We start from the raw sequence: 25,760 nt of genomic DNA, 5'->3' as shown, positions 1-25,760 counted from the left end.
ACAATCTTATTCTAAGTATTAATACTCTGAAATATTTAATTACTATCCAATTTATTTTATAGAGAACATGAGGAAATTTAATAAGTGTTTGCTACAGTGTGGATGAAGATTAATAAGTAGGCTGAAAGAGTTCAGAAGGAAACATCTGAAAGAATGAGTGCTGGATGATCTGTTTACAATCATGTCATTTGTAGGTGAATATATTCATCCTTGACTCACAGACTTCCTCCTCATATTACACAGCCTAAGGACGGTCAGAATGCATATGATCAGTAAAAGAAATCCTCTTATCTAGTTCACTGCTTTCTACATTGAGCCATAGTGACAACATAACAGTTATAACTCCACTCCTTGTTCATCTCAGTATTCTACTTATTAATGGATTGATTAATTCATTCAGTCATTTATTCATTTGTACCAAAGCACTCTTACATTCTGGCATGTGGGGATACTAAGTATTGAACACAGGACCTCAGAGGCCCAAGCATGAAAGTCTCTTCTCATAACTATTATGCTAGCAATCTGGTTCTCCTTTAAACATGGGTTAGTGGCAGCAAAGAAGCCATAATCATGAATTTTAGACCACTATTTCAAGTATATATTATATCACAATCTCTCTTGCACACTAACTCTTACCAACAGTGTTATAAATACATGCTATCAGAGGCAAATAAAATCAGGTGGTAGGTGATAACTAGATCAATAAAAATCTAACACTTCTGGAAAATCAATAGAAAGATATGTCCATTCAAATAGTACCTTAGATCAGAAGATTAATCTTCTCTTTACACAGTCTAGGTGTGATTTTTTTTTCACTAGACATTCATATACCTCAAATTCTGAAATGATTAACACATTCCAAGGATAAAGATGAGTCTATTTACTAGTTCTATTACTGCAGACAACCATCTTCTCTAAGCTTTAGTTTATTGACCTGAAAAATGAAAGTTTAAAATTTGGCTATCTCTAAAATTCCTACCAGAAAGAATATTATGGTTCTGAGGTAAATGACTTTTGCATTGCTACAGCCTTATACAATAGATGGTATTTTAAATTTTCTTTTCATTCAATGAAGGTGGCTTTCAAACACATTCCAAAAGTACTGTTAAAAGTTAGGACAATTGGGACTCGGGCGGTACCCCAGCAGGTTAAGCGCACGTGGCACAAAGTGCAAGGACTGGCATAAGGATCCCAGTTCAAGCCACTGGCTCCCAACATGCAGGGAGTCGCTTCACAGGCGGTGAAGCAGGTCTGCAAGTGTCTATCTCTTCTCCTGTCTTCTCCTCCTCTCTCCATTTCTCTCTGTCCTATCCAACGACATCAATAACAACAATAATAATAACTTCAAAAATAAAAACAACAAGGGCAACAAAAAGGAATAAATAAGTAAATAAATAAATATTAAAGAAAAAGTTAGGACAATAATGACTATGACAAATTACTTACTATACAAGCCTGATTTAACTTTACTAATTGTAATTTCTAATGCTCACAGCAGTACAATTTGTAATAGCTCAAACTTGAAAGCAACCCAGATGTCCCAAAAGAGATGATTAGATACATCACACACACACACACACACACACACACACAAACACACACAAAATTCAACTGTTAAAAATAACAAAATCATGGTCTTTGTCTCATCTTGGATGGAATTTGGAGGAATTATTAAGAAAAATATGCAAAAAAAGAATAGGACAAATAGTGGATGATCTCACAGGTGAAATTTAAGAAACTAAATCAGAAAAGGAAACCACAAAGTGAAACTCAGATTCAGTGTGGTGTATTGTGCTAAAGCCTCTGAGGAAGATGGGAAAGAAAGAGGGAGTGTTGGCTCACAATGCAAGATGGTGAAAATGAACCTGAATAGGCAGTGAGTGTTCTGTAGCCACCCACCAAGGAGAAATGAGAAATTGTATCCATGAGTCAATAAATATACTGTAAACCATTAGGCCCACAATCAAATGATTAAAGTTCCTTTAGGCTTGTCTTCTCCAAGTAAAAGGGCTATGGTAATGTTATTTGTTGTTGTTGTTTTTTCTCACTTTCAACCCAATTTACTATTAAGCTATATATTAAATGAGTGTGGTTTTTTGTTTGTTTTGTTTTGTTTGTTTATTTGTTTGCTGCTGGGGTTATCACTGGAACTTGGTGACAGCATTGTGAATCCACAGTTCTTGGTGGTCATTTAAAAATTTTTTTTCTAGTTTTTATTATATGAGAGAGAGAGAGAGATAGGTTGAGAGAGGACAAGGAGATAGACAACTGCAGGCCTGTGGTGGGGAGCTGGGGTTTGACCCTGGGTTCTTGCACTGGGTAATACGTGTGTTTAACCAGGTGCATCACCATCTGGCCCTTATTAGATGAGTTTCAGCACATGCATCTGCACATAAGATTTTAGACTGAGTGAGTGGCATATAAGGCACTCAACAAATAGAAAAACTGCTAAACCATGTAGGTGACAAAGGTATTTACTTAATCAATACTTTTTTCATCAAAAGTTAATTAGGAGACAGGGAGATAGCTCAGTAAGTAGGATTCAAGCCCTGGAACCATGTGAAATATGGAATGCCAACATAACTAGGGGATTGTGCAGTGCTGTGCTATCTCTCTCTCTCTCTCTCTCTCTCTCTCTCTCTCACTGTGTGTGTTTCTAACTCTCTACCTCTGAAATTTTAAAACGAATAAAAAATAAAAACTTATCCCCAGAAGGAACAGTGAAACTAAATATGCACAAAGCCATAGTGCCACAAAAATAAATAAATAAGTAAAGTTTGTTAACCTCAGACAACAAGTATTTTAAAACATAATCCAACTGGTGCTGAATTTCACCTCAAACTCCAAGTTCGTCACTTTCCAACTAGAGGAATTTCCTCAAGTCATTTAATGTCACCTGCTGTGGTTTCTTAGTATGTAAAATGAAAAAAATAGTAGACACATGACTCAAATGCTTCAATAGATAGCTTATGTAAATTTCTTAGCACTAAGTCTAATATAAGCAAATGACTATAAATAGAATACCATCAGATTCGCATTCATTTATCTGACATATCCTATAATGTACAGTATAATTAGCACCATACCAAACAAATCAATAGGTTAAAGGTTGTGATTCCTTATACTAAAGAGCACATTTTTGTGATGAAAAGACATTATCGTTCACTTTATGTAGAATTTCAGAGACGGGGGTGGGGCAAGCCAACAAGGTAATTCACTTGGGAAAACACCTTGTCTTCAATGCTCATGACCCACATTGAAGCCCGGTCTCCACAAAACTGGGGAAATATTTAGAGTTCCAGTATCTTATCTTCTCACTGTCTCTTTCTCTATCTGAAAACGCTGGTCTGCAGCGGTGAAGCCACCACAATGGAGAAAAATGTCAAAAGAGCAGACTGGAAGATAATATATTTTGTATACCTGAAGCCTTGGAGTCAATCCCAAACAGTGCAGAACACCAGAGCAGTACTCCAGTAGCTCTTTCTAATTAAATAAATTAATAAACTTAAAAATAAAAACAGACAGGGGGAGGGGGCTGGTGGTGGTGGTCCACCTGGTTAAGTACACATAGTATGAAGTGCACAGGGATCCAGGTTTGGGCCCTTGCTCCCCACCTTCAGGGGAGATGCTTCACAAGCGGTGAAGCAGGTCTGCAGGTGTCTATCTTTCCTTCTCTACCTACCCCTCCCCTCTCAATTTCTCTCTATCATGCCTAATAAAATGTGATTCACAGTGCCAGCACTGAGCCCCAGCAATAACCCTGGAGGTAAAAAAAAAAAAAAAAAAGGCACGGCCAATAGTGTCCTCTTTACCATGTGCATGGATCAGACACTACATGGAAGCACCATATACAACAGATGGTGTTGGCTCTCCTCCTCTGTCCCTCTATATAAGCCTTTATCTTAAAAATTAAAAAAAAAAGTCCTTCAAGAGTGGTGGAATCACACAGGTACAAAGTTCCAGTGTGCCAAGATAGAAAGATAGCTACTAGGATAGCAAGACAGAGACAATGATATGAAAAATAAAAATGTCATTACTAAGTCATTACCACACCTCTTTCCAAAGAGGAAGAGATGGGTAGAGACAAAGGGGAAAATAACACCACATGGAAAATTCCTCCAGTGCAGTGGGGACCAGGTTCAAACCTGGGGCATGTGCCTGACAAAGAAGGCACACTTTCCAGGTGAGTTACTGGCCAACCCAAACTGCCAGTATTTTTAAAAACTCATTATTCATTACACTAGAGACATATCTCACACATTAAAAGTTAAAAAAGAAAAAAAACTAATGACAGGGAGGAAAGGGTTGAAGTCATACTGTTAAATACTCACACAAGAAACTTCTTGTCTGAAGAACATGTGTGTACTGAATGCTATTGGCATGAACATGTTTTCAAATTTCCACAAAGGCTCTAGGTATTACACAGTGAACTCTGAATAAGCACCTGGTAGGCATATCATTGACTGACTTTGTATTATAATATTTGCATCCCTCCAACTTTCTTTGAGTTTCCCTATGTTACTCTAATCTGACAAGTTATCTGGCACAGCTCTGTACCTATACCCCTGAGGACTAAGAAGTTGCACAGGATGATTACCAACAAAAGAAAGAGGTAGAAGGAGCTGTACATAAACGTCTCACAACACTATTGCTAGGTCTCAGATAAAAAAAATTAAGAGAAAATATCTAAATTTCAGAGAGTCCCAGTTAACAAGTATCAATTTGATTTTGTATAGACATCTGAGTAAGTTAATTGCTCTGATAGAACTAAAAATTATTCCTGGGAATTACTCACTATCACTTTTAGAAAGCCTTAACAAAATGTCATAGTTGTTAATCTTCTGATAACAAATCAGCTATCAAAAGAAGTCCTCATGTCAGCATATCACTGTTTTACATTTGAATTATGTTGTCAAGTTCAAAACAAGGAAGCAAAACTAAAATGATTTAGGCATGTGGCAATTAAGAGCACAAGCAAGGAAGGAAATGAGGAGATATGAGAGAAAAACACCACTTAAAACAATATTAAATAAACTAATCCCAGTTAAATGCCAATTCCTCCCTGAAAATTTTTACTTCCACAGACTACTTAGACTCACACACAACTTAAGTTTATATTCATTCTGTCTCTATTTCTGCAATGAAATATTGACAGAATGCTCAGTATTTCTTGAATAAATTATAACTAGAACTCGGTAACACTGAGATTTTATGTTCAGTTATTTGGAAGAATGAATACAGCATAACAGAATAAAAAGAAGCATTATGAAATGGTCATCCTTCTTCCACGATTTGCTCCCCATAAAGATCTTTGGTCCATACTCTTAGAAGGATAAAGAATAGGGAAATGTCTGGTGGAAGGGATGGCATCCAGAATTCTGGTGCTGGGAATTGTATGGAATATATAATTCTCTCTTATCCCACAATTTTGTCAATCATTATTAAATCACTAATAGTAATAAAAAAAAGAAATGATCATCCTATTTCTTAGTTAAAATGATGCCTTGAGGACTGTATGAAATCACAGCATTTCAAATAAATTCAAATCAAGTTATGTGAGTGCACATATTATATATGAACATTAAACTTAATTCAAGAACTCCATGAGTTTATATGTTAGTAAGAACATATAAAAGCTTATTCAGGGAGTGGGTTAAGCGCAGGTGGTGCAAAGTGCAAGGACCGGCTGAAGGATGCAGGTTCAAGCCCCCACTCCCCACCTGCAGGGGAGTCGCTTCACAGGCGGTGAAGCAGGTCTGCAGGTGTCTATCTTTCTCTCTCCCTCTCTGTCTTCCCCTCCTCTCTCCATTTCTCTCTGTCCTATCCAACAATGACGATCAATAACAACAATAATAACTATAACAATAAAGAACAACAAAGGCAACAAAAGGGAATAAATAAATAAAATAAAAATATTTTTTAAAAAAGCATATTCAGTGTGGAAATAGAAGCATGTCACTGTGGCTAAGTATAGTGTTATAAATACTCAACAGATTACTCAAAATTCTATAATTATCCCTATGACAAACCATGAATTTGACAAATGTAGAGTTCAAAATTCTGAATCATTATTAAGAACTGAAAACTTGCATTAACCCCTCTCCCAAGATTAAAAAAAAATGTATGTTGATGTTCTAGCATCGAGCTTGAGTACATTTGGAGATGGGGCTTCTAAGAAAGGGATTAAAGTTCAATGAGGTAACAACGATAGGTTCTACAGAGCCAGAAGATAGCTACCTTGGTAAAGTGTATATGCTTCAACATGCATGAGACCCTGGGACCAAGTCCTGGCACCAGAGGAGAGCAGTGGTGACACCACTCTGGAGAGCTCCCTGTGTTGCTGTGATGTCTCTCCTATCTGTTCCTTCCTATGTCCACTTTCTCCTTTACTTTTCAAACCCTCTCACACTATATAGAAAATGAAATTATTGGGCTAGGAAGAACTCTCAGCAGTATTGCATATGCACAAGGAAAGGAATTCATTCATAAATACCATGTAAAATAAATGACAATGCCAAAAGATAACATTTTTTAAAAAAGATTTTGGTTAGGAAAACTAAATGTACACATATATAACCACAATAAAATTCAGAACCTCAACTAAATGTAAACTATAATAGAGGTTTCCATCATCTACAGCAAAACCCTTGTCAGAAAATTATTCATTTATGAATACAACGTGTGACCAGAAAAAAGATAACTTAGTTTATTTTATCTACTTATTGCCAAATATAAAACTGGTAATATCTTCTGATTCACAATTTTACTAGGGACAATACATTCTCCAGAAAATTGTAGATTATTGGTTTAAGAAATGCAATTATAAGCAGGAATGCTTGAGGGGAAAAGGGAGCTTTAAAGGGGCTTGACTGACTTTAAAGAACCAATAATGGACTAGATAGCCTAGAGGCATATAAGTGTGCAGGGCTGGCAAGATTGCGCACCAGGACTGCACACCTACTTTGTCTGCATTGAAGGAAATTTTAGTGCTAAGGAAACTTTCTCTTATTCCCTCTGCCTCTCAGTTCCTGTTACTTTATATCTGAAAAAAGTAGGTTCAGAATAACATCTAGTAACGACAAAAAGGAAACTGCAAATACAAAGAAGAACAGCAAAGAGTTGGTATATACATGTAAGACAATGAACACTTCAAAAATGAACCAATCAGCCAGGGAAGTCTAGGAAAAGTTAGAAATGACTCATTTTAGTATGAGTAGTGATGACAAATAAAACATGGACAAAGAAGAAGATTATTATAGGTACAGGTTTGCCAATACAACTCATGAATGTACAACTATACAAGCACACACATACATAATGTTTCTGTTTAATGACACCACTGATTCATATATTTCTAAGTATGTGGTGTGCTGTGCACACCATTTACACAGTGAAAGAATTAATACTTTAACAAATGCAAGGGATGACACTGTGAACTCTCACAATAATTCTAAAATGAACCAACACAACTAAAATAGACCACTATTTCAGTATGAAAAGAAGCATGCCAACATGGCTATCAGAGGGAAGAAATGACTTTGCAACATAAATTATCTGTGTTTTTTTTCTTAACACTAGAGAAAACACTTCAGCAGTGAGAAAGAATAATCTTCTACGTCACTAATTAGGAATTGTGTGGAGTTGTACCCCTCCTACCTTATGTTTTTGTTCATTAATCCTTTCTTAAATAAAAAATTTAAAAAAAAAGTTCAAATTTCACCAAGAGAAATGCCAAGTTTTATTGCTTGTCACTATACATGGTGATAGAACTTTTAACATTATATCCCCCTAAAAGTACATCATCTTTAATTAAAAATAGCATAAAATGGAGATGCTAATTTTAGCATAACATAAAAGAGATTGCAGAATAACAAGCACAGAGACATAAGTAGTTAAAAGCATACTCTAACAGATATCAGTTGGAGTAAAGTCTTCATTATTACCAGAATCATTAAAAAAATTTAACTTGTTAATTACATGTTTTACATTGCAAAATTAAAACTATGCCCATATGCTGAGTATTACTACACACAACAGAGGCTGTTTAGAGATCATCTCAACTGATATATTGTCATGGACTAATGCTACATAAGTAATTGATCAACTTTAACACAGATTTTAAATATACCATGTTTAATATTGTAAAAATGTAAGTCCTAAATATTTTCGAGCTCCAGCCTATGGTCATTTTTTAATTGCTCTGTGTGTGGTGCATGTATGTCCAAGTGCACATGGGATGGGGGGCTGCTGCCTCTGTTGTATGACTTCTTCAGCTTCTTTCAAAACTGTTTGCCTCATAAAAATAATACAAAAGTTGTATACAGTTCATTAATGACAGTTACAATGATAATGCCCATCACATAAAAAAATTACCACTAATGATAGCTATTTTTCTTTCACTAAGAAAGTTTTGGAAGTCTTTTTTTTTTTTTTTACTCAACATTCATTGCCCATGAAGAAGTTATACAACAGGGCACTCATTTCTTCAGAAGCATCCCCCCCAAAAATTACATGAGCAGAGAAAAACATGCCCACAAGCATTAAAAATCCCTCAGTCCTCCTTGTAAAAGAATTATAACCTTTGAATAAGCAAACAAAAATAGGGAAGCAGAATCAGGACAGCCCCAAAACACACCCAATCAACATGGCATGCTTACTTCTCTTTTTAAGAACATACTTTTCATTACTGAAGATAAGACCATATTCTAAGAAACACCTTAACTCCATGAGGAAAATGAACTATAGTTCAGAGTAGTCCAAACAGGTCTATTAACAATCTATCCACTAGAATCTAGGAAATAAAAATTTTGATCCCATTTTATATTAAAAACATAGTTATTTGATTATCAGATTCTGATCATCAGTAAAGCATTCCAAACAGCTATATTTTATCTTTTGCTGACAACTCAACTATGTAACAGAAACTTGAGAATATTCAGAGTCAGTAAAGCAAGTATATACAGATACACCAACCAAAATGAAATTATTTCGGCAAAATCTTTTATGTGATTATTTAGAAGACAAAATTGATAAAATCACTTTCATTTAAAGAAATAATTCACAATACAATTATCTTATTGATTTTTCAACAAAGAACTATGTTCTTCTGATAATTTATTATGTTCATGTATGTTTAACTTTTAAAGATCATATAAAAACTACTTACTTCATTCTGGGTTTTTTTCCTAAATCAAATTTAATCATACACTGCACGTTTTGTCAATAACATGAAGAATGAAAACAGAACATGATATAAAATGTCCCTTTTTATTCATATATACAAAAGTTTATAATTTAAAGTATCACTTGAAAGGGGGAAATGCCATAAATGTCAAGAAATTCATCTCAAATTAATTACTAATATCACACACACAGAATAACTATGTTAGCTCTGTCAAAATCATTGCTATATTTCCAGTATAAGTGACAAGTTCAAACTATGGCAATTACAGTGTTTGAAAAGAAACAATAGAATAATAGCCTTGTTCAAAGATGATCTGCCAAACACTATCAGATGGGATTCCCATAAAAACTGTTAGTTTTTTTTTTTCTTATTAAACACAAACTATCAAATAGCATGAAAAAATGTAACAGATAAAATTAAAAAGAAGCTTCTAACTCTACATCCAAACCAAAGTCATTGCTAAAGTGTCTGCAAATTAACATCTTGAGGAAGAAGTTTATTGACTCAACAAATATGTATAAAGTATCTACTGTGTGCCAACAGTGTTGGGTACTCTGCCCTTAAAGATCTTAAAGGCTGATGAGAAAACAAACAAGGACAAGATTACAGTAAAGCAAAGTAAATGCTACTAGAGATATGTCTGGCACACAGAAAAAGAGACCCTGATGGTGCTTGAAACAAATGCACTCCAGGCTTGGAATGATGACGGACAAAAACACAATTTTCTCTTTTCTAGAAATCCTAGTTAGGTGATGGATTGTCTAGAGAGAATTATTAACATGTCCTCATTATTCACAGAGGAAACGAGGAGAGGATGATTTTTATAAGTAATCCTATGAATTTAATCAGACACATCACAAACCTGTATTTATTTTTTAAAATAGCATTCATAAACACCAAGAAATTAAAGCTGTTTGACCATATGATGACCAAATTTCTAAATGTAACGTTAAGAAAAATAAATGCATCATTTACTCGGCCACCGTAAATACTCAGAAAGCATTTATAAACTCAAAAGGTAGCAGTCACTGAAATAAATGTCAAAATCTGTTCCTTGAAACAACACAAATAGATAATATGTGGGAAAGCTTGAAACTTACTCAAAATCTCCACATGCTTATTTAAGAGTTGGTACTTGCACTTCATAGAGAAATTTTTATTTCTAGATCTAGAGGTCACAGACATGCCATTCATGTGTGATGAATGGCAGGAGGCAGGAAGGTTAAAGTAGGGTAGAAAAAAAATCAAAGCACTGATTGCATAATCTGAGGCTATTCAGTACAGGTTGGACTTGACAGAAAATTATTTAAACAGAACCATGGTCTGTCTGTCTTTTAATTTTCCTCTTTTAATTCACCTGTGAATTCCTTACAGGTCTTACTAAACTGGTCCATCAGTGAACTTTTTTTCTTTTGCCTTCTGAACAAAAGGACACAATAATGAGCAGGAGGGAGGGTACCTACAGAGGAACGGGGTGCTGTGCTTCACAGTTCTATGCTCTTCACATTTTAAAAATGCTATTTAGGTTTTTGTTTTGTTAACTATGTATGTTTAAAATCTTTCAATATGCCACTTTGGGATGACTAGTGTATTGAAAATTATGAAATACTGGTGTTACAATGATACGTATAATTAAAGTCCTATTCAGAGCTATGCTACAGAAATTTTATACTGCAAGGTACGTAACAACTGACAGCATAGTGACTCCTGTGGAGAAGAGTATCTTAATGAAGAAATGTCAAATGCTTACCTACAAGAGATGCTTTCCTATGTCTGTGTTGGCAGATTTCTCTGGCACAAAGCCCACATTTGACAGAAGTGGATATCCTAAGATTTTTATATCCTCTATCTTTTGACTGTGGTACAAAGATTTTCATTGCTTTCTAATAGCAAAGATGTTTTCAGGGTTTTTGACAAGTAGTAAGGAGAAAATTAATTTCCTAGTGTCCCCATTTTGTTCCCTAACTCTTCACACTGATATTGAGAAGAACAGGACCTTTCTAACAAAGCTGTTAAGACTCTGAGCAGCTCCCCTCCCAACTACCATCATTGTGCAACAGAAAAATTACTGTCAATAGTATAGTTAGATTATTTCAGGCTCTTTCTTCAAAATAGGTAGATACTTCAAAATAGAGTTAAAAAATTGAGCCAAGATTCTAGATCCTACTAAAATTGGATATCAATGGACTGTGCTTGCAAAATATCTTCTTTAAACAGCCAGAGGCCAGTGAAACTCACACTGAACAGCTTCAAGTTATAGGTAATATGCATTGTTTTAAGAGAGGTGGTTTCTGGAAGATATTCATTTCACTCAGCAGTTCTAGCTCAATATCAGTCAAAAAATTCAAAAGGTAGGTCATCAGGTTGAATTTTCACAAAATGCAGTCACTCAATGACTTTTCAGTAGGTAAGTTCTCACCAAAATTCCCTCTATGTAACATAGATGATTAATTATACAAATGAGAAGAGAATTCTATGATTACATATTTTTAAAAAAATTCCCCAAAATAACATCATATATATATAGTACTCACTACTAGCTAAAGCTAAGACTCTAAAAATTAAAATATAAATGACATCTGGGTTCAGAGGTGGCACAGTCTTTGAAATACACATATTACGGCACAAAGGACTTGGGTTCAAGTCCCCATCCTCATCTGCAGTGGGAAAGCTTCACAAGTGATGAAGCAGTGCTACAGGAGTCTCTGTCTCACTATCTTCCTTCCTGATTTCTCTATGTCTCTATACAACAAATACATGTATAAATTATTTTTAAAACATGAGATAATCATAGATAAACAGAGTGCATATACCCTTGCAATAGAAAATAACCTGTAAATAAAAAAGAAGTGCTGATTCATGTTACATGCAACAGGGATGAATCTATACTACTAACTAAAAGAAGTCAGTCAGAAAAGGCTAAATATTGTGCAATTCCATTGTAGGAAATGTCTAAAACAGGCCAATGTAGAGATAGAGAAATTTGATTAGTGGTGGCCGGGGCCTGAGCAAAGTAGGAAATGAGAAAAATGACTGCTATGGTCATGGATTGCTTTTTAAGGTGATGAATACTTCTTAAAAGTAAACTGTGAAGTATTCCCAAATTAGGTAATGGTGATGAGAATATACTTTGACTAATGATTAATGCATTTGAAATGAGTAAATGCTGCTATATGTATCATGTCTCAACTAAAACTATTATTTACAACCACATTTGTTGGCACTTTAAATTTTATTGGAGTAAGTTCATCTACATACCCTAGAATATAATTACTATGCCAGTAAATGTATTTCTCTATAATGCTCTCTTTCAAAAACACAATCATCTCTTATAAGAAAGATAAATAGGAGTAACTCCAGTGAAGAGTTAATAAGAACAGTGTTGTTCTTTGTTAACAAACTATGTTCTAAATCAATTTGCCTAATATAATTGAATAAACCAACAGGAAGTTCCAAGGAAACCTTTGGTCATCCAAATATTTAGCAGTCTCAAAAGCCTTTGCAGGTTGTTACCTAATTCACAATCAATTATAATGTCAAAATTTTAGATAAGATTATTTTGCAATTAGAGGCAATTAATAATAAATGAATTCAGACAGTGTTATAAATATGAATACTGACCTTGTTTCTTTTAAGCCTTCTTTCTGAATGACTTCCAATATCTGCTTTGCTGTCATTGGTGAGTTGGGATGTTTTTCCAGTGCCTAAAAATAAAGATAGATATACAATCCTAGATTATTGCATGAAAGCATACACAATAAAATGCATGTGAGTCATACAATGTTTCCTTAAATGTTCAAAGGGAAAGAGACTTTTACATCATAGTAAAGTCTCATCATGGAGTTCAAGTGTCCAAAGGGAAAATGAAGTATTTTACTGGACATTTATGGCCATTTCTGTAGCCTAAAGGGGCTAACCTTCAAAAACTGACCACAAAAGCATATAAATTTTTTAAAAAGCTTTAAATATAAGTAATTTCCTTTGATAAAAATTTTTAACATTTTATAGTTTAAGGCAAATTTCAGGATGTTCCTTAAGTTTTAAGGACAATGAAAGCATGTAGTTGAATACTGTAAATAGCAGAAAACAAAGTACTGGCTACAAATAACCTCACTGGATTCATATTTTGATAAACCTCTTCTACATCAAAAAAATGAGGGGAAAATCTTCATGTTCAAAATATGAATAAAGCCTACAGAAACCCAAGTAACTCATTACAGCGAGTTTTTCCAGTTCAGCTCAGTTTCCTTTTTTTTTTTTTTTTTTGCCTTTTCCAATTAATTTCTAGACAACCCCTTCATCTTTCCATTCAGTCCATCTCAGTTTTTTGAACTGAGTACCATTTTTCTTTTGTCTCCTACTGACTTTTGAGAAGGGAGTTATTTCAAATAAAGTATGGGGATACCTGAGTTAACAGTATTTCTCTAGGGATTAGTTCACAGGCTCTGAAAATCGAGGACGTGTATTTATCCAGGGTCTTAACTACATTTAGTAGGTAACAGTGTCCTCACTGCCTGACAACATAGACTATAGGGACCAACTCTATGAACAAGAAACAAGTCTACACACATCTTCACAATGACTTCATCTAAGGACAGATGCCATCTTTTTTAAAATGCTGTGCAACCTCTCCTTGTACTAGTCATGGTCCTACATATGTAAAGTTTCAAGAGTTTTTAATTTATGAATACTTAGTAGAATTCTCCTACAAGGAATTAATAGAGTTACTCTAAAAATGAAAAAAATGAAAAGTCAACTTCCAAATTCAATCAAAAAAGTTCTGTGACTTTCTAATAGATGATCAACTATCAACTGGGTCACTAGCAAAGGTCCATCCAAGTCCTTAAGGACAGTCTGCCTCACCTTACCACAAGGGCTACTCTCTCCTGCGTCACCCTTAGTAGAAATTTTCTCCATTTTCCCAGTCTGGATCAGTCCCTTGGTCAGTAGGTAAGTTCTTCAAATCATATAGAAATATGAATATTTAAGAAAAAGTATAAGGAAACAAGTATGTCAAAAGAAAAGAAGGAAAACTATTCCCATAGTGTAGGGCACTAGAGAACTGAACTGAAACCGGGAAAGGGGGGAAAAGAAACATGGGTGTACCTCTATATGGAAGAGGACTAAAATATTCTTTAAAAAATACTGGCTTTAAAAAGGCAAGAAGGAAACTGTAAAATAGACCTGAAAAGAGAGAAAGGTTAGATCACAAAGAAAGGTGAAAAGTAAACAGACATGGGAACATGAAAGCTGACAGATTATGTTAAAACAAGAACTATAAGTCGAACAGCGCACACTTATGAATTACTGAAAGGAGATGCTGTGGTCACATGTACTACATATATTGGGTGGGCATTACCACAAATAATAAGCAATGATGGTGACACTAATGTTCTCTCATAAAGAGATATGAACACAAGATCAACAGACACAAGGCAAACACAGTAAGCAGGCAAGGAAGAGGGAGATTTAGCAGGGTGGGGCGTGGAGTAGGCACAAGATGGCAGAAAGAGATACTGAAAGGAGAGAACAGAGGAAAATTGAGCTGAACTGGGAATGTCCAAAGGCAAACTGGTTAAATTTAGAAAGGACCAAAGAGGAAATTCCAGTGTACTGTGCAACATTGTAGTGGATATTTGGGTGCACTCGAAAGTGGGGTTACTCACTGTGGAGGACTCCCTGTTTCTCTTCCTGAGTACAGGCCCCTCAGCACACCTGGACAGCGCCTCCCAGCAATTGAGAGAATTTGGATAGCCCTGTCCCCTTCTCTATGACATCACATCCTACTCTATAAAGGAAGTAAAAGTGCCAAGAATTACATCATGATGTAGATGAGAGGTAGGAAGGAAATGATGAAGCCACACAAAGCACCAGAAGCCACCCCGCAGTTCCTGCAAGACAGAGAAAGGAGACAGAGAAGGAGACTTTCTTGGCTGTGAATAAGATCTACTGAACTAGCTGTGTGAACATTAACAGAATAAAAGATATGGAGAAATAATCTTTACAGAACAAAAACACTGGTGCCATCAAAATGATGTGATACGTCGTAGAGACATAAATCAGACACGCAGGCAGCCACATTCAAACACTATGATGGGAGAAGTCACATTCAGAATGAAATGACATCCTAAACTATGAGGACCAAACTCTAGACTGAGCATTTCCTCCTTGATCCAACAGTGCCCTGGCTATTGCATTTGTATTCATCCTGCAAAATTATACTCTTTGCATCATCTTTCTTGATATTACCCAATACAGCTTGCATTTGAATATTGTTTTGTTATTTAATATTTTCACATAACATATTTCTCCAACTGTTTTCTACCTTGTACCTACCTTTGAGGAACTGGGGTTGAAGTTGCAAAAGAGTATTTTACATTTAACATCACAGTTAGATTTTTCTACAAGTAGGGCCTATAATCAAATTTCAGATATTCAGAACTAGTTCAAACTGGTTTGGGCAAATAGATATCATTGTGGCAAAATGAGAAATCAAATTTTAAAGCTAACCATGAATAATAATTATTTAAAATAATCTTTTTTTTTTGCCTCCAGGGTTATTATTGCTGGGGCTTGGTGCTTGCACTAGGAATCCACCGCTCCTGAAGGCTATTTTTTTCCCTTTTGTTGCCCTTGTTTTATCGTTGTTGTGGTTACTATTGTTATTGATGTCATCATTGTTGGAAAAAACAGAGAGAAATGAAGAGAGATGGTGAATACAGAGAGGGTGAAAGAAAGATAAACACCTGCAGATCTGCTTGACCTCTTGTGAAGTGACTCCCCTGCAGGTGGGGAGCCGGGGGCTGGAACCAGGTTCCATATTCTGGTCCTTGGGCTTTGCACCACGTGCAAAGATGTTAACTATTTAAGATTCTCAAAAGGCAGAACATTTTTTCTTCCCCACAGCTTTGCCAGTATTCAACATTATAGTCGTACATGTTATGTCAACTTAATATATCAAGTAGGTGGTAATCCATGATTATTTTAACTATCATTTTATTATAAATAGATCAAAAGATTTTTTGTTTTTATCTCTAATTTTGGGAAGCTGTGTTCAATTCTGATTTATTCTGTTTTACTCAAGGGGGAGGGCAGCACGTTGGAATGAGACAGTAAATATAAAGCATGGGACTCACTCATTCAAAATAGATTTTGCTTACAAAATTATAGGGTTACAGAGTAGGGGCTGGCCAATGGCACACCTGGTTGAGCACACACATTACAATGTGCAAAGATCCAACCTGGATTGGAGGCCCAGGTCCTCACCTGCAGTGGGGAAGCTTCAGAAGCTATGAAACATTATTGCAGGTGTCTCTCTCCCCCTCAATCTCCTCTTCCCCTCTCAACTTCTCTCCTCTATCCAAAATTAATTTAAAAATAAAATTAAATATTAATATGATAATAAGATCACAGAGTATAGTTTTACCCCACACCCACCAAAGTTCTGTGCCCCACCCCCATCAAAAGGGTGTTTTTTTTTTTTTAATAGCATCACACTTGCAGTATTTGTTTTCCTTATTAATGGGTAAGAAATCTCTTTATAGAGTAAGAATAAGATTTTCCTACACAACATTACATATTACTTTTGTATTACAAAATTACGTATTACATTACGTAATACATTACGTAATGTAATGTATTACGTAATACATTATTATTACGTAATTATTATTATTAGTATTACGTAATACATTACGTATTACTTTTGTTGTTTACATTTTTGGTAGATTCGGAAAATTACAAGGACTTTTTAATTTTTACAGGAGTAATTCCATCAGGCTTTTTCATTGTGACTTTTACAACACTTATAATTAAAAGAATATTTTTATTCAGAGAGTTTGTGGGTATTACACATATTTTCTTCAAGTATTTACATATTTTCATTATTAATTTGTCATTTAACTCCTATACCAAGGTAGAGCACCAACTGAATTCCCCATCTCCTACTAGTAAGTAATTTTTCTTCAACATAATTTGTTTCTTAAGTCACTTATGGTTAGTGACACATCATCTACCTATATTAATACCAAACTAATGAAAACTTTTTTGCATGTGAAATCAATATGTAAAATGCATTAAAGAAGAGGTTTTTTTGTTGAAGTAGAGATGAGAGTTTTTAATAGTTATTGCCTCTAAAGGCAAAGGGTGCTTTTGAGAATCCCTATGGTCTCTGAAGTAAACTACAAACTACTGTCTTGAGGGTTTGTCCAGGAATCCTGCTAGGTTCTCCTGATCCTTCAATCAATTACTGTGTCAGCACCACACTGGTTTAATTGCTGTAATATTATATAAACTGTACTACCCTTACAAGACACTGCTCTCATTATTCCTTCTTAACTTTTCGATTGTTCACATCTTCATATTTCCAGATGAAATTCAAACTAGAATTAAATGAGACATCTACTTGTACTGTAAGAAACTTACCCACAGTGTTCCATGTCTTTTTTATTTTACCAACTATAATAAACTACTATTCGCTTTATACATTTGGCTGCAATTTGAACAAAGTTTTTCACATAGCATCCTCACAATTTATTACTAATCCATGTTAAAACTGTTTATTATAATAATTACTTTATTATAATAATTACTTATATGAATATCTCATTGAATTCCAAATACCTATAACAGCAAAATAGCAATCACTACAAAGTATGCAAATTGTACCCTTATCCACAGGCACTTCTCTTCAAAGCTACATTTTCCAGTCCCGTCAAATGTTTTTGCTAAATATCAACTGCTTTATAAATTATTTCCTCAAAAATTAAAGAAACAGAACTGCTGAATTTTCTTAGTAGTTATAGCTAAAATGATTATAACTATCAACGCCAAGAGAAGACTGCAATTAGAAACCACTGGTCCGATTCTTTGCAAATCAAGAGCTTTCAATCTTGACATAAAATGTCATTCTCCTTTTAGTGAACCAAACTATTCTCTTAGTTACATGTGTGATTCTGTGTCAGTCTCACTCTCTGAGAACTGTATCTTAGAGCTCTTATACTGTGACATTAGGCACTAAAGAATGTCCTTTCAGTCCTCAACTATCTTCTGTCTTCTACATTACTAGACCCTAACAGGTTTAAAATTCAGCACAATTCTCGAAAGTGGTGAATTTTCATGTTTAGGGACACAAGGTATTAATATGACCTTCTACACTCCTAGCAATGGATAGTCATGTATTTTTTAAAAAATTATTGAAAGATTAATGGTTTACAGTCAACATTTAAAAAAATACAATAGTTTTAACAGTTCTCAGTTTTAGACATAATAATTCAAGGACCTATAGGTCCTTCTCTGCCATCATATTCGAGGACCTGAGCCCCACCTCACCTGAGTCTTTTACTTTGGAGCAATACACCATCTACTTGTATTTTTAAGAGCACATAAACAGATGTGTAAAACTGACTAAGACAGTTCTTGGATTTCATTTTATTTACACGACTATCAGGTCCTATCTCAAAACACTGATATCCCTGTATCTTTTACACAAGATAGCTCAGTCCCAGAGAGCTCCCCTTCTCTAGATTTCCACATGTCCTAGAGAAGAGGAGGAGGAGGAGGAGGAGGAGGAGGAGGAAGAGGAGGAGGAGGAGGAGGAGGGAGAGGAGGGAGAGGAGGATAAGAAGAAGAAGTAAAACATCTACACAAATAAGGATAAGAAATTACTTGCCGGGAGTCAGGCAGTAGCAGCGGGCTAAGCTAACGTGGTGCAAAGCACAAGGACCAGCTTCTTTTTTTTTTTTTTTTTAATTTTTTATTTAAGAAAGGATTAGTGAACAAAAGCATAAGGTAGGAGGGGTACAACTCCACACAATTCCCAACACCCAATCCCCATAACCCACCCCCTCCCCTGATAGCTTTCCCATTCTCTATCCCTCTGGGAGCATGGACTCAGGGTCGTTGAGGGATGCAGAAGGTAGAAGGTCTGGCTTCTGTAATTGCTTCCCCGCTGAACATGGGCGTTGACTGGTGGGTCCATACCCCCAGTCTGCCTCTCTCTTTCCCTAGTAGGGTGTGACTCTGGGGAAGCTGAGCTCCAGGACCCAATCCAAACCAAACAACATTGCATCTGCCGATCACAAAGGACCAGCTTCTAAGGATCCCAGTCCCAGCCCCAGGCTCCCCACCTGCAAGGGAGTCGAGTCGCTTCACAGGTGGTGAAGCAGGTCTGCAGGTGTCTGTCTTTCTCTACCCCTCTCTCCCTTCCCCTCCTCTCTCCATTTCTCTCTGTCCCATCTAACAACGACAACAAAAATAACTGCAACAATAAAACAACAAGGGTCAACAAAAGGGAAAATAAATAAAATCTTAAAAAAAAAAGAAATTACTTGCCAAATCACAAACCACAGTAACATTGTCTTTGTCTAAGAGTTTTGGTTTGATTTTTCTGGTCCAGAGGCACCATGTTTGAAATATATTAAGTCTGCTCATGATTTTCTTGGAATCCTTCAAAAAAGTCATTCCAAATACTCCAATGATAAGTTCTTTGAACAACTTTTAATGTAATGGTTAAAACTTTAGACCTTCAGGTTCTCAAGAAAACACTCTTAAAGGTTTATAAGTTTGATTGGAAAATAAAAATACCTTCATGGTTTAATAACCATATCAATAATTTATGTTTCAATTTGTGGAATCCTAAAAGGTCCTTCATTGTGGTGTAAAGGCTATGTGAATCTTTTCAACAAAAAAGAAGAGGGAAATAAATGTTTGGTTGTTGGAGAACCTGGTAATGCCACATGCACCATGTGTAAGGACCTAGTTTCAAGCCCCTGGTCCCCACCTGAGAAGTGGGGGCAAGTTCCACAAGTGGGGGAACAATGGTGCAGTTTTCTTTCTTTGCTCCTTTCTCCTTCTGTCTCTTCTTCTCTCTTTATTAGAAAGAAAAACTAAATGACCACCTAGAGCCATACACGTATGGAAACCCAGCAGTAGCAATTAAAAACAAAAGGACTGACATTATATATAGCCTCTTTTTGATAATTCTTTTTTTTTTACTTTTTTTTAAATGTTATTTAGTTTTATTATTGGATAGAGACAGAGATAAACTGGGATTGAGAGTAAGAGAGACAGGAGAGATACCAGCAGCTCTATTTCACCACTCTTGAAACTTTCTCCCTGCAGGTGGGGATCTTTGAGCATTTATGAATAAAATACAGATTTTCTACAAATCAGTGGTCTGACCACTGCCAAACTACTACACAGGTAAATTCACAAATAAGCATGCACCACATGTGTCTACTTTCAACAGTCATTTTTTTTCTCTGCTAAACAAGAGGGGCATAACAAGCTTTTAGATAATGTTGTGGCACTTCAGAAGAACGTAACTAGAGAGCCACGCTATCTTGCTATGCCTATGTGACAAATCAAACAGAAATGTACAACGTCAACAGTTTGCAACTTACAGAAGGTTTTGTAAGCAACTATGATATAAAGGATCATAGAATGTCCATCAGGAAGAAATTCTGTCTGAGTAAAATTATTTACTTGCCTAGGTGAATAGATTCCAAGCACAGCAAAGAATAGAGAAATGGCTCTCTGAGACTAGAAGAGTTCAAAAAGAGGAAGGATTATCTCAACGCAGAGTTAAGATTCTATGGCATGAGCAGTTAATTCCAATTTCCTATAGGATCTGAAACTTTACTTACATTTCTAATCTTTTAAAATAACTGTAATTTACTGGAACAAAAAATTGTGTAGTTTCTACAAATCTGAACTCATCTTCTGTAGAATTTAGGCTTTTTAGGTGCAGGCTATTTGAACAAGATTAATGTCTCTTTGGAATCAATATTCTTCTCCCCAACTGTTCAGTTTCTCATTGTATGTTTTGATATCTATATATTTGATAAGCATGACTTTCATGTATTCCCAAGTCATGAATGAAGCAGTGATGAACGAAGCAATGTGCTGGTGTGGCTGACACCGGCATCTCTTTACAGAGTTACTGATTAGCAAATCAATATACACTGTCGGTAGATGTTCAATCTGCTACAAATTCATTTAATTATACTATTACATTGTTCAATTTGTCCATCATTTTTAAAGAGTCACATAACAAACTATGCCAAATGACTGGCTGAAATTTAACTCTGACAGGAGCCTTGTCCTGATTCATAACAACACTATTAAAAATAAATTAATTTACTATGAATTAACTTAGGAGAATTCTGTGCCTTCAAGGCTTCACTAAGTCCACTTCTAAATGCTGTCATCTGCTAATAATAATAACTCTAGAGCTTCACTACAGAAAAGCTCAACAGTATGCGATCTCAGAATTTATCTTTTCCCTTTAAATAGGACTAGTTTTCTAGCATTTACCCTATACCAGGTATTATTCCAACATGCACCTAAGCCCACCTAATCCTCACAGCCATCACTTGATGGTATAAGGACTATCACTGCCCTCAGTTTAATACATGGCAAATGCGGGAACTAGAATACAGAGGTCTTGGCTCTTGTGAAGAGGCACAGCTACAAAGTGGATTATCCAAAAACTAAACCCAGATGGTTCAGTTCTGAGGTTCTGTTCTTGGGAATTTTTATCATGATTATTATCAGCACTCATGATCATATCTGTAGATTTGTTCAGTGTCTTATTATTAAGTTCATGTTCCATCATTTCTTATCCATCTATTAGATGTATTGGATATAACTTTTCTGCTACTTTTCTTTTAGTACCTTTGTTAAAATATATGCATTAAATTAAAAATATATATGTAATGAGTCCTTAATGAGAAGACCTGCCTCACAATAAAGTTGCTGTTAACTATAAGTTCAAAAATTATTCTAATTTCATGGTAGTTAAAATCTATAGGCAAACATTAGCTAGCTAACTCTCATTAGCTGAGTGCAAGAACCATTAATCTGTCTGTGTAGATAAAGATTTTCAGCTTTCTAAACTAGGAGAACTGGCTCTTCTGAAAATTCATTTAGAGTCACAGGAAGATAACAGACATTAACTTCAATAAGTCTTTTATAAAAGTAGGAGTAGCATATACATAAATTTTGTCACTGAGGCTCTCATAAAATACTGAAATAAGTGCAGCTGTAACCATGGAATATGAGTTCAGACTAACAGGGATCTGGGGGTTACACAGGCTCCTGTGCTAAGTAAAAATACACATGGGCACTGGGTCAAGTCGATGGAGTAAACAGTTAATTGTATTTATTTATTTTCTTTAAATTTGGGAGCTACTATCTATCCAAACCCAACTTTCTAACCCTATTTTCAAATCTGACAACATCTTCTCAGGCAATATTTTTAGTCCACCTCTGTAAGCTATCAAGTTCAAGCAAAAATTACTCAAGTCATGGGCCCCTAGCAACATACCTAAAATAGACTCCCTATCTTCTTTCTGCCCTAAATTCTCTATCTTCATCTGCTCTACTCCTACTTTTGGTTTCCTGTTTATTAAACATTTTGTCCTGCTTTATATATTTCTGCTTTCGGCCACCAAACTATAGATGTTACAATTCGATCCTGACTTCCTTGGGCAGACAACCTCAACAATGTGTCCCAGAACTTCACTTCTCCAGAGCCCCACCACACTAGGGAAAGACAGAAATAGGCTGGGAGTATGGATCAACCTGCCAATGCCTATGTTTATCAGAGAAGCAATTACAAATGCCATAGCTCTCACCTTCTGCACCACATAAAGAATTTTAGGCCATACTCCTAGAGGAAATGAAAGAACTAAGACACAGATCTATTAACTCACTATGCCAGGATATTGCTAAGCAAGAAACAGAGAAAGGTCTCAAACCCATTTCTTTAAACTCCATGTGTTTCACAACCACAGTTTACTGTCTTGTAGCAAATGGCATAAATTTTAAGAGAGCAATTTAGCAGTACTAATAAAATATAACAGGCTATAGTATTTGATTTTCCTTACAGAAATTCACAGACCATCCTGTGTATTCCATGAATCAATAATTCACAGGGTAAGAAACATAACTGAAGAAATGTATAAATAAATGAACACAGACTTCATGAAATAACAAAACGTTATAAAAAATGAACTGATATGGAAGGATGTTCATGAAAAAATTATGAACAGAAATAGTCAAAGTGAATACATAGAAATGAAGTATAGGGAGTCGGGCTGTAGCGCAGCGGGTTAAGCGCAGGTGGCGCAAAGCACAAGGACCGGCATAAGGATCCCGGTTCAAACCCCGGCTCCCCACCTGCAGGGGAGTCGCTTCACAGGCGGTGAAGCAGGTCTGCAAGTGTCTATCTTTCTCTCCTCCTCTCTGTCTTCCCCTCCTCTCTCCATTTTTCTCTGTCCTAACCAACAACGACACCAACAATAATAACTACAACAATAAAACAACAAGGGCAACAAAAGGGAATAAATAAAATAAATATTTTTAAAAAAGAAATGAAGTATATACTCAAGTGCAGGTATTATACAAATGCAAGCAGCCAGAAAAACCCACAAACATTCACTCATACAACATGAAAATATTCAAATGTAACCACTGTTACCCTGATGAATGGTAGAGAATCAAAAAAGGAAGGAATCTCATATCATTTTTTACTTAGAAGCACAATTTACTTTCATAAGTTTCAAAATGCTGACTGATGCAATCTCTACATTATATAGCTTATGCATAGATTATATTTACAAACTAATTTGAAATTAGGCTAAGCACACATAGTGCAAAGAGCAAGGACCTGTGCAAGGATTCTGGTTTAAGCCCCCAGCTCCCACCTGCGGGGGGGAGGGGGTCACTTCACAAGTGGTGAAGCAGGTCTGCAGTTGTGTGTCTTTTTCTCCGTCTCTGTCTTCCCCTCCTCTCTCCATTTCTCTCTGTCATATCCAAAAACAACAGCAGCAGCAACAACAACATCAACAATGGGAAAAAAATGGCCACCAGGGGCAGTGATTCATATTGCAGGTACAAAGCCCCAGTGATAACCCTGCAAGCAAAATAAAATAAAATAAAATAAAATAAAGTAAAATAGAATACTTACTCAAAAAATGTTGTTTATTTCATTCCGTAAATTGTAGAAAGTAAACCATGAGTATACTGAATTTTTTTCAAACATTACTCAGCATTTATGTCAAAAAAATTCAACATTATTTGCATAGAGTAGCCTGAATTGACATAGCATCCAGACTTAACTACCAGAAGGAATTAGTTACAAAATCTATCTTGAGATAACTATAGAAAATGGCTTTGTGGGAATCAGGTGGTAGCGCAGCGGGTTAAGCACACATGGCACAAAGCGCAAGGACTGGCATAAGGATCTCAGTTTGAGCCCCCAGCTCCCCACCTGCAGGGGAGTCGCTACACAAGCAGTGAAGCAGGGCTGCAGGTGCCTATCTTTTTCTCCCCCCTCTGTCTTCCCCTCCTCTCTCCATTTCTCTCTGTCCTATCCAACAATGAAGACAACAATAATAACTACAACAAGAAAACAACTAGGGAAACAAAAGGGAATAAATAAGTAAATAATTTAAAAAAGAAAGAAAATGGCTTTGTTACTTGAAATTAATTTATTCTGAACCCTAAAATGTTGCAGAATGACAAAAATAACATATTTGTCACATTACCATCCTTCATCAGACTTCAGTTAAACAGCATTATCACAGTCTAAATAATCATTTGATTTAACAAATATTTACTAAGATACACATACCCAAAAGATGGTAAAATATGTCATCACTACCTCCAAAGACATCCTCTGGTTTACTACAGTGGAAGAAAGCAGAGTACAAAAATATCTAATTTATTTAGGAATTAATGTAAAATAAAATGAAAGAGACTAAGTAGTACGTTGCCTTTCATATTCACTCAAAATACTAATTTAGGGGGCCAAGTGGTAGTGCATGCGATTATGCGCACACATTATGGTGTGCAAGGACCCAGGTTCAGGCCCCTGGTCCCCACCTGGAGGAGGAAGCTTCACAAGTGGTGTAGCAGGGCTGTAAGTGTCTGTCTCTCTCCCTATCTCCCCCTTCTCTCTCAATTTCTCTGTCTCTATCCAGTAATAAATAAAAATATTTTTAAAAACAAAATTATAATTTGTATACATAGAAAACAACTTTGAGTATCCCATTTTCAGAGATGTTATTGTAATTTAAATTCTACATCCAGGGGCTGGACAGTAATTTACTATGTACAACACAAACATTACCAACCACAAGGTTCAAGCTCCCAGTCCCTATCTGTAGGGAGAAAGCTTAACAAGTGGTAAAGCAGTGCTGTGGGTGTCTCTCTGCCTCTCTCTCTCCCTATCTATCTATCTATCTACAAAATGGAGACAACCCCCGCAACTCTTCATCTGCACTATTCCAACCTTTAGGTTCATGATTAGTCAACAATTTGTTTGGCTTTATATGTTAACCCTCTTTTCAGCCACCAGGTTCCAGATGCTAGCATGATGCCAACCAGACTTCCCTGAATAGACAACCCCACCAATATGTCCTGGAGCTTCGATTCCCCAGAATCCTGCCTCACTAGGGAAAGAGAGAGGCACTCTGGGATTATGGATTGACCTGTCAACACCTATGTTAAACTAGGAAGCAATTACAGAAGCCAGACCTTCCACCTTCTGCATCCCACAGTGACCTTGAGT

At 35.9% G+C, this 25,760-nt stretch overlaps 1 protein-coding gene across 1 annotated transcript in view; it reads right to left on the bottom strand.

Moving 5' to 3' along the window:
* ASXL3 (ASXL transcriptional regulator 3) overlaps nt 1-25,760 on the bottom strand; it is a 229,028-nt gene that overhangs the window by 176,433 nt on the left and 26,835 nt on the right. Inside the window, 1 exon segment of the mRNA XM_060173676.1 lies at nt 12,806-12,888. Coding sequence (XP_060029659.1) covers nt 12,806-12,888 — 83 coding nt within the window.

This window comes from Erinaceus europaeus, chromosome 15 (genome assembly GCF_950295315.1).
Source record: "Erinaceus europaeus chromosome 15, mEriEur2.1, whole genome shotgun sequence".
NCBI classification, from domain to species: Eukaryota; Metazoa; Chordata; class Mammalia; order Eulipotyphla; family Erinaceidae; genus Erinaceus; species Erinaceus europaeus.
The sequence above is the reverse complement of the archived record's forward strand: the minus strand, read 5'-3'. Positions and strand labels throughout refer to the sequence as shown.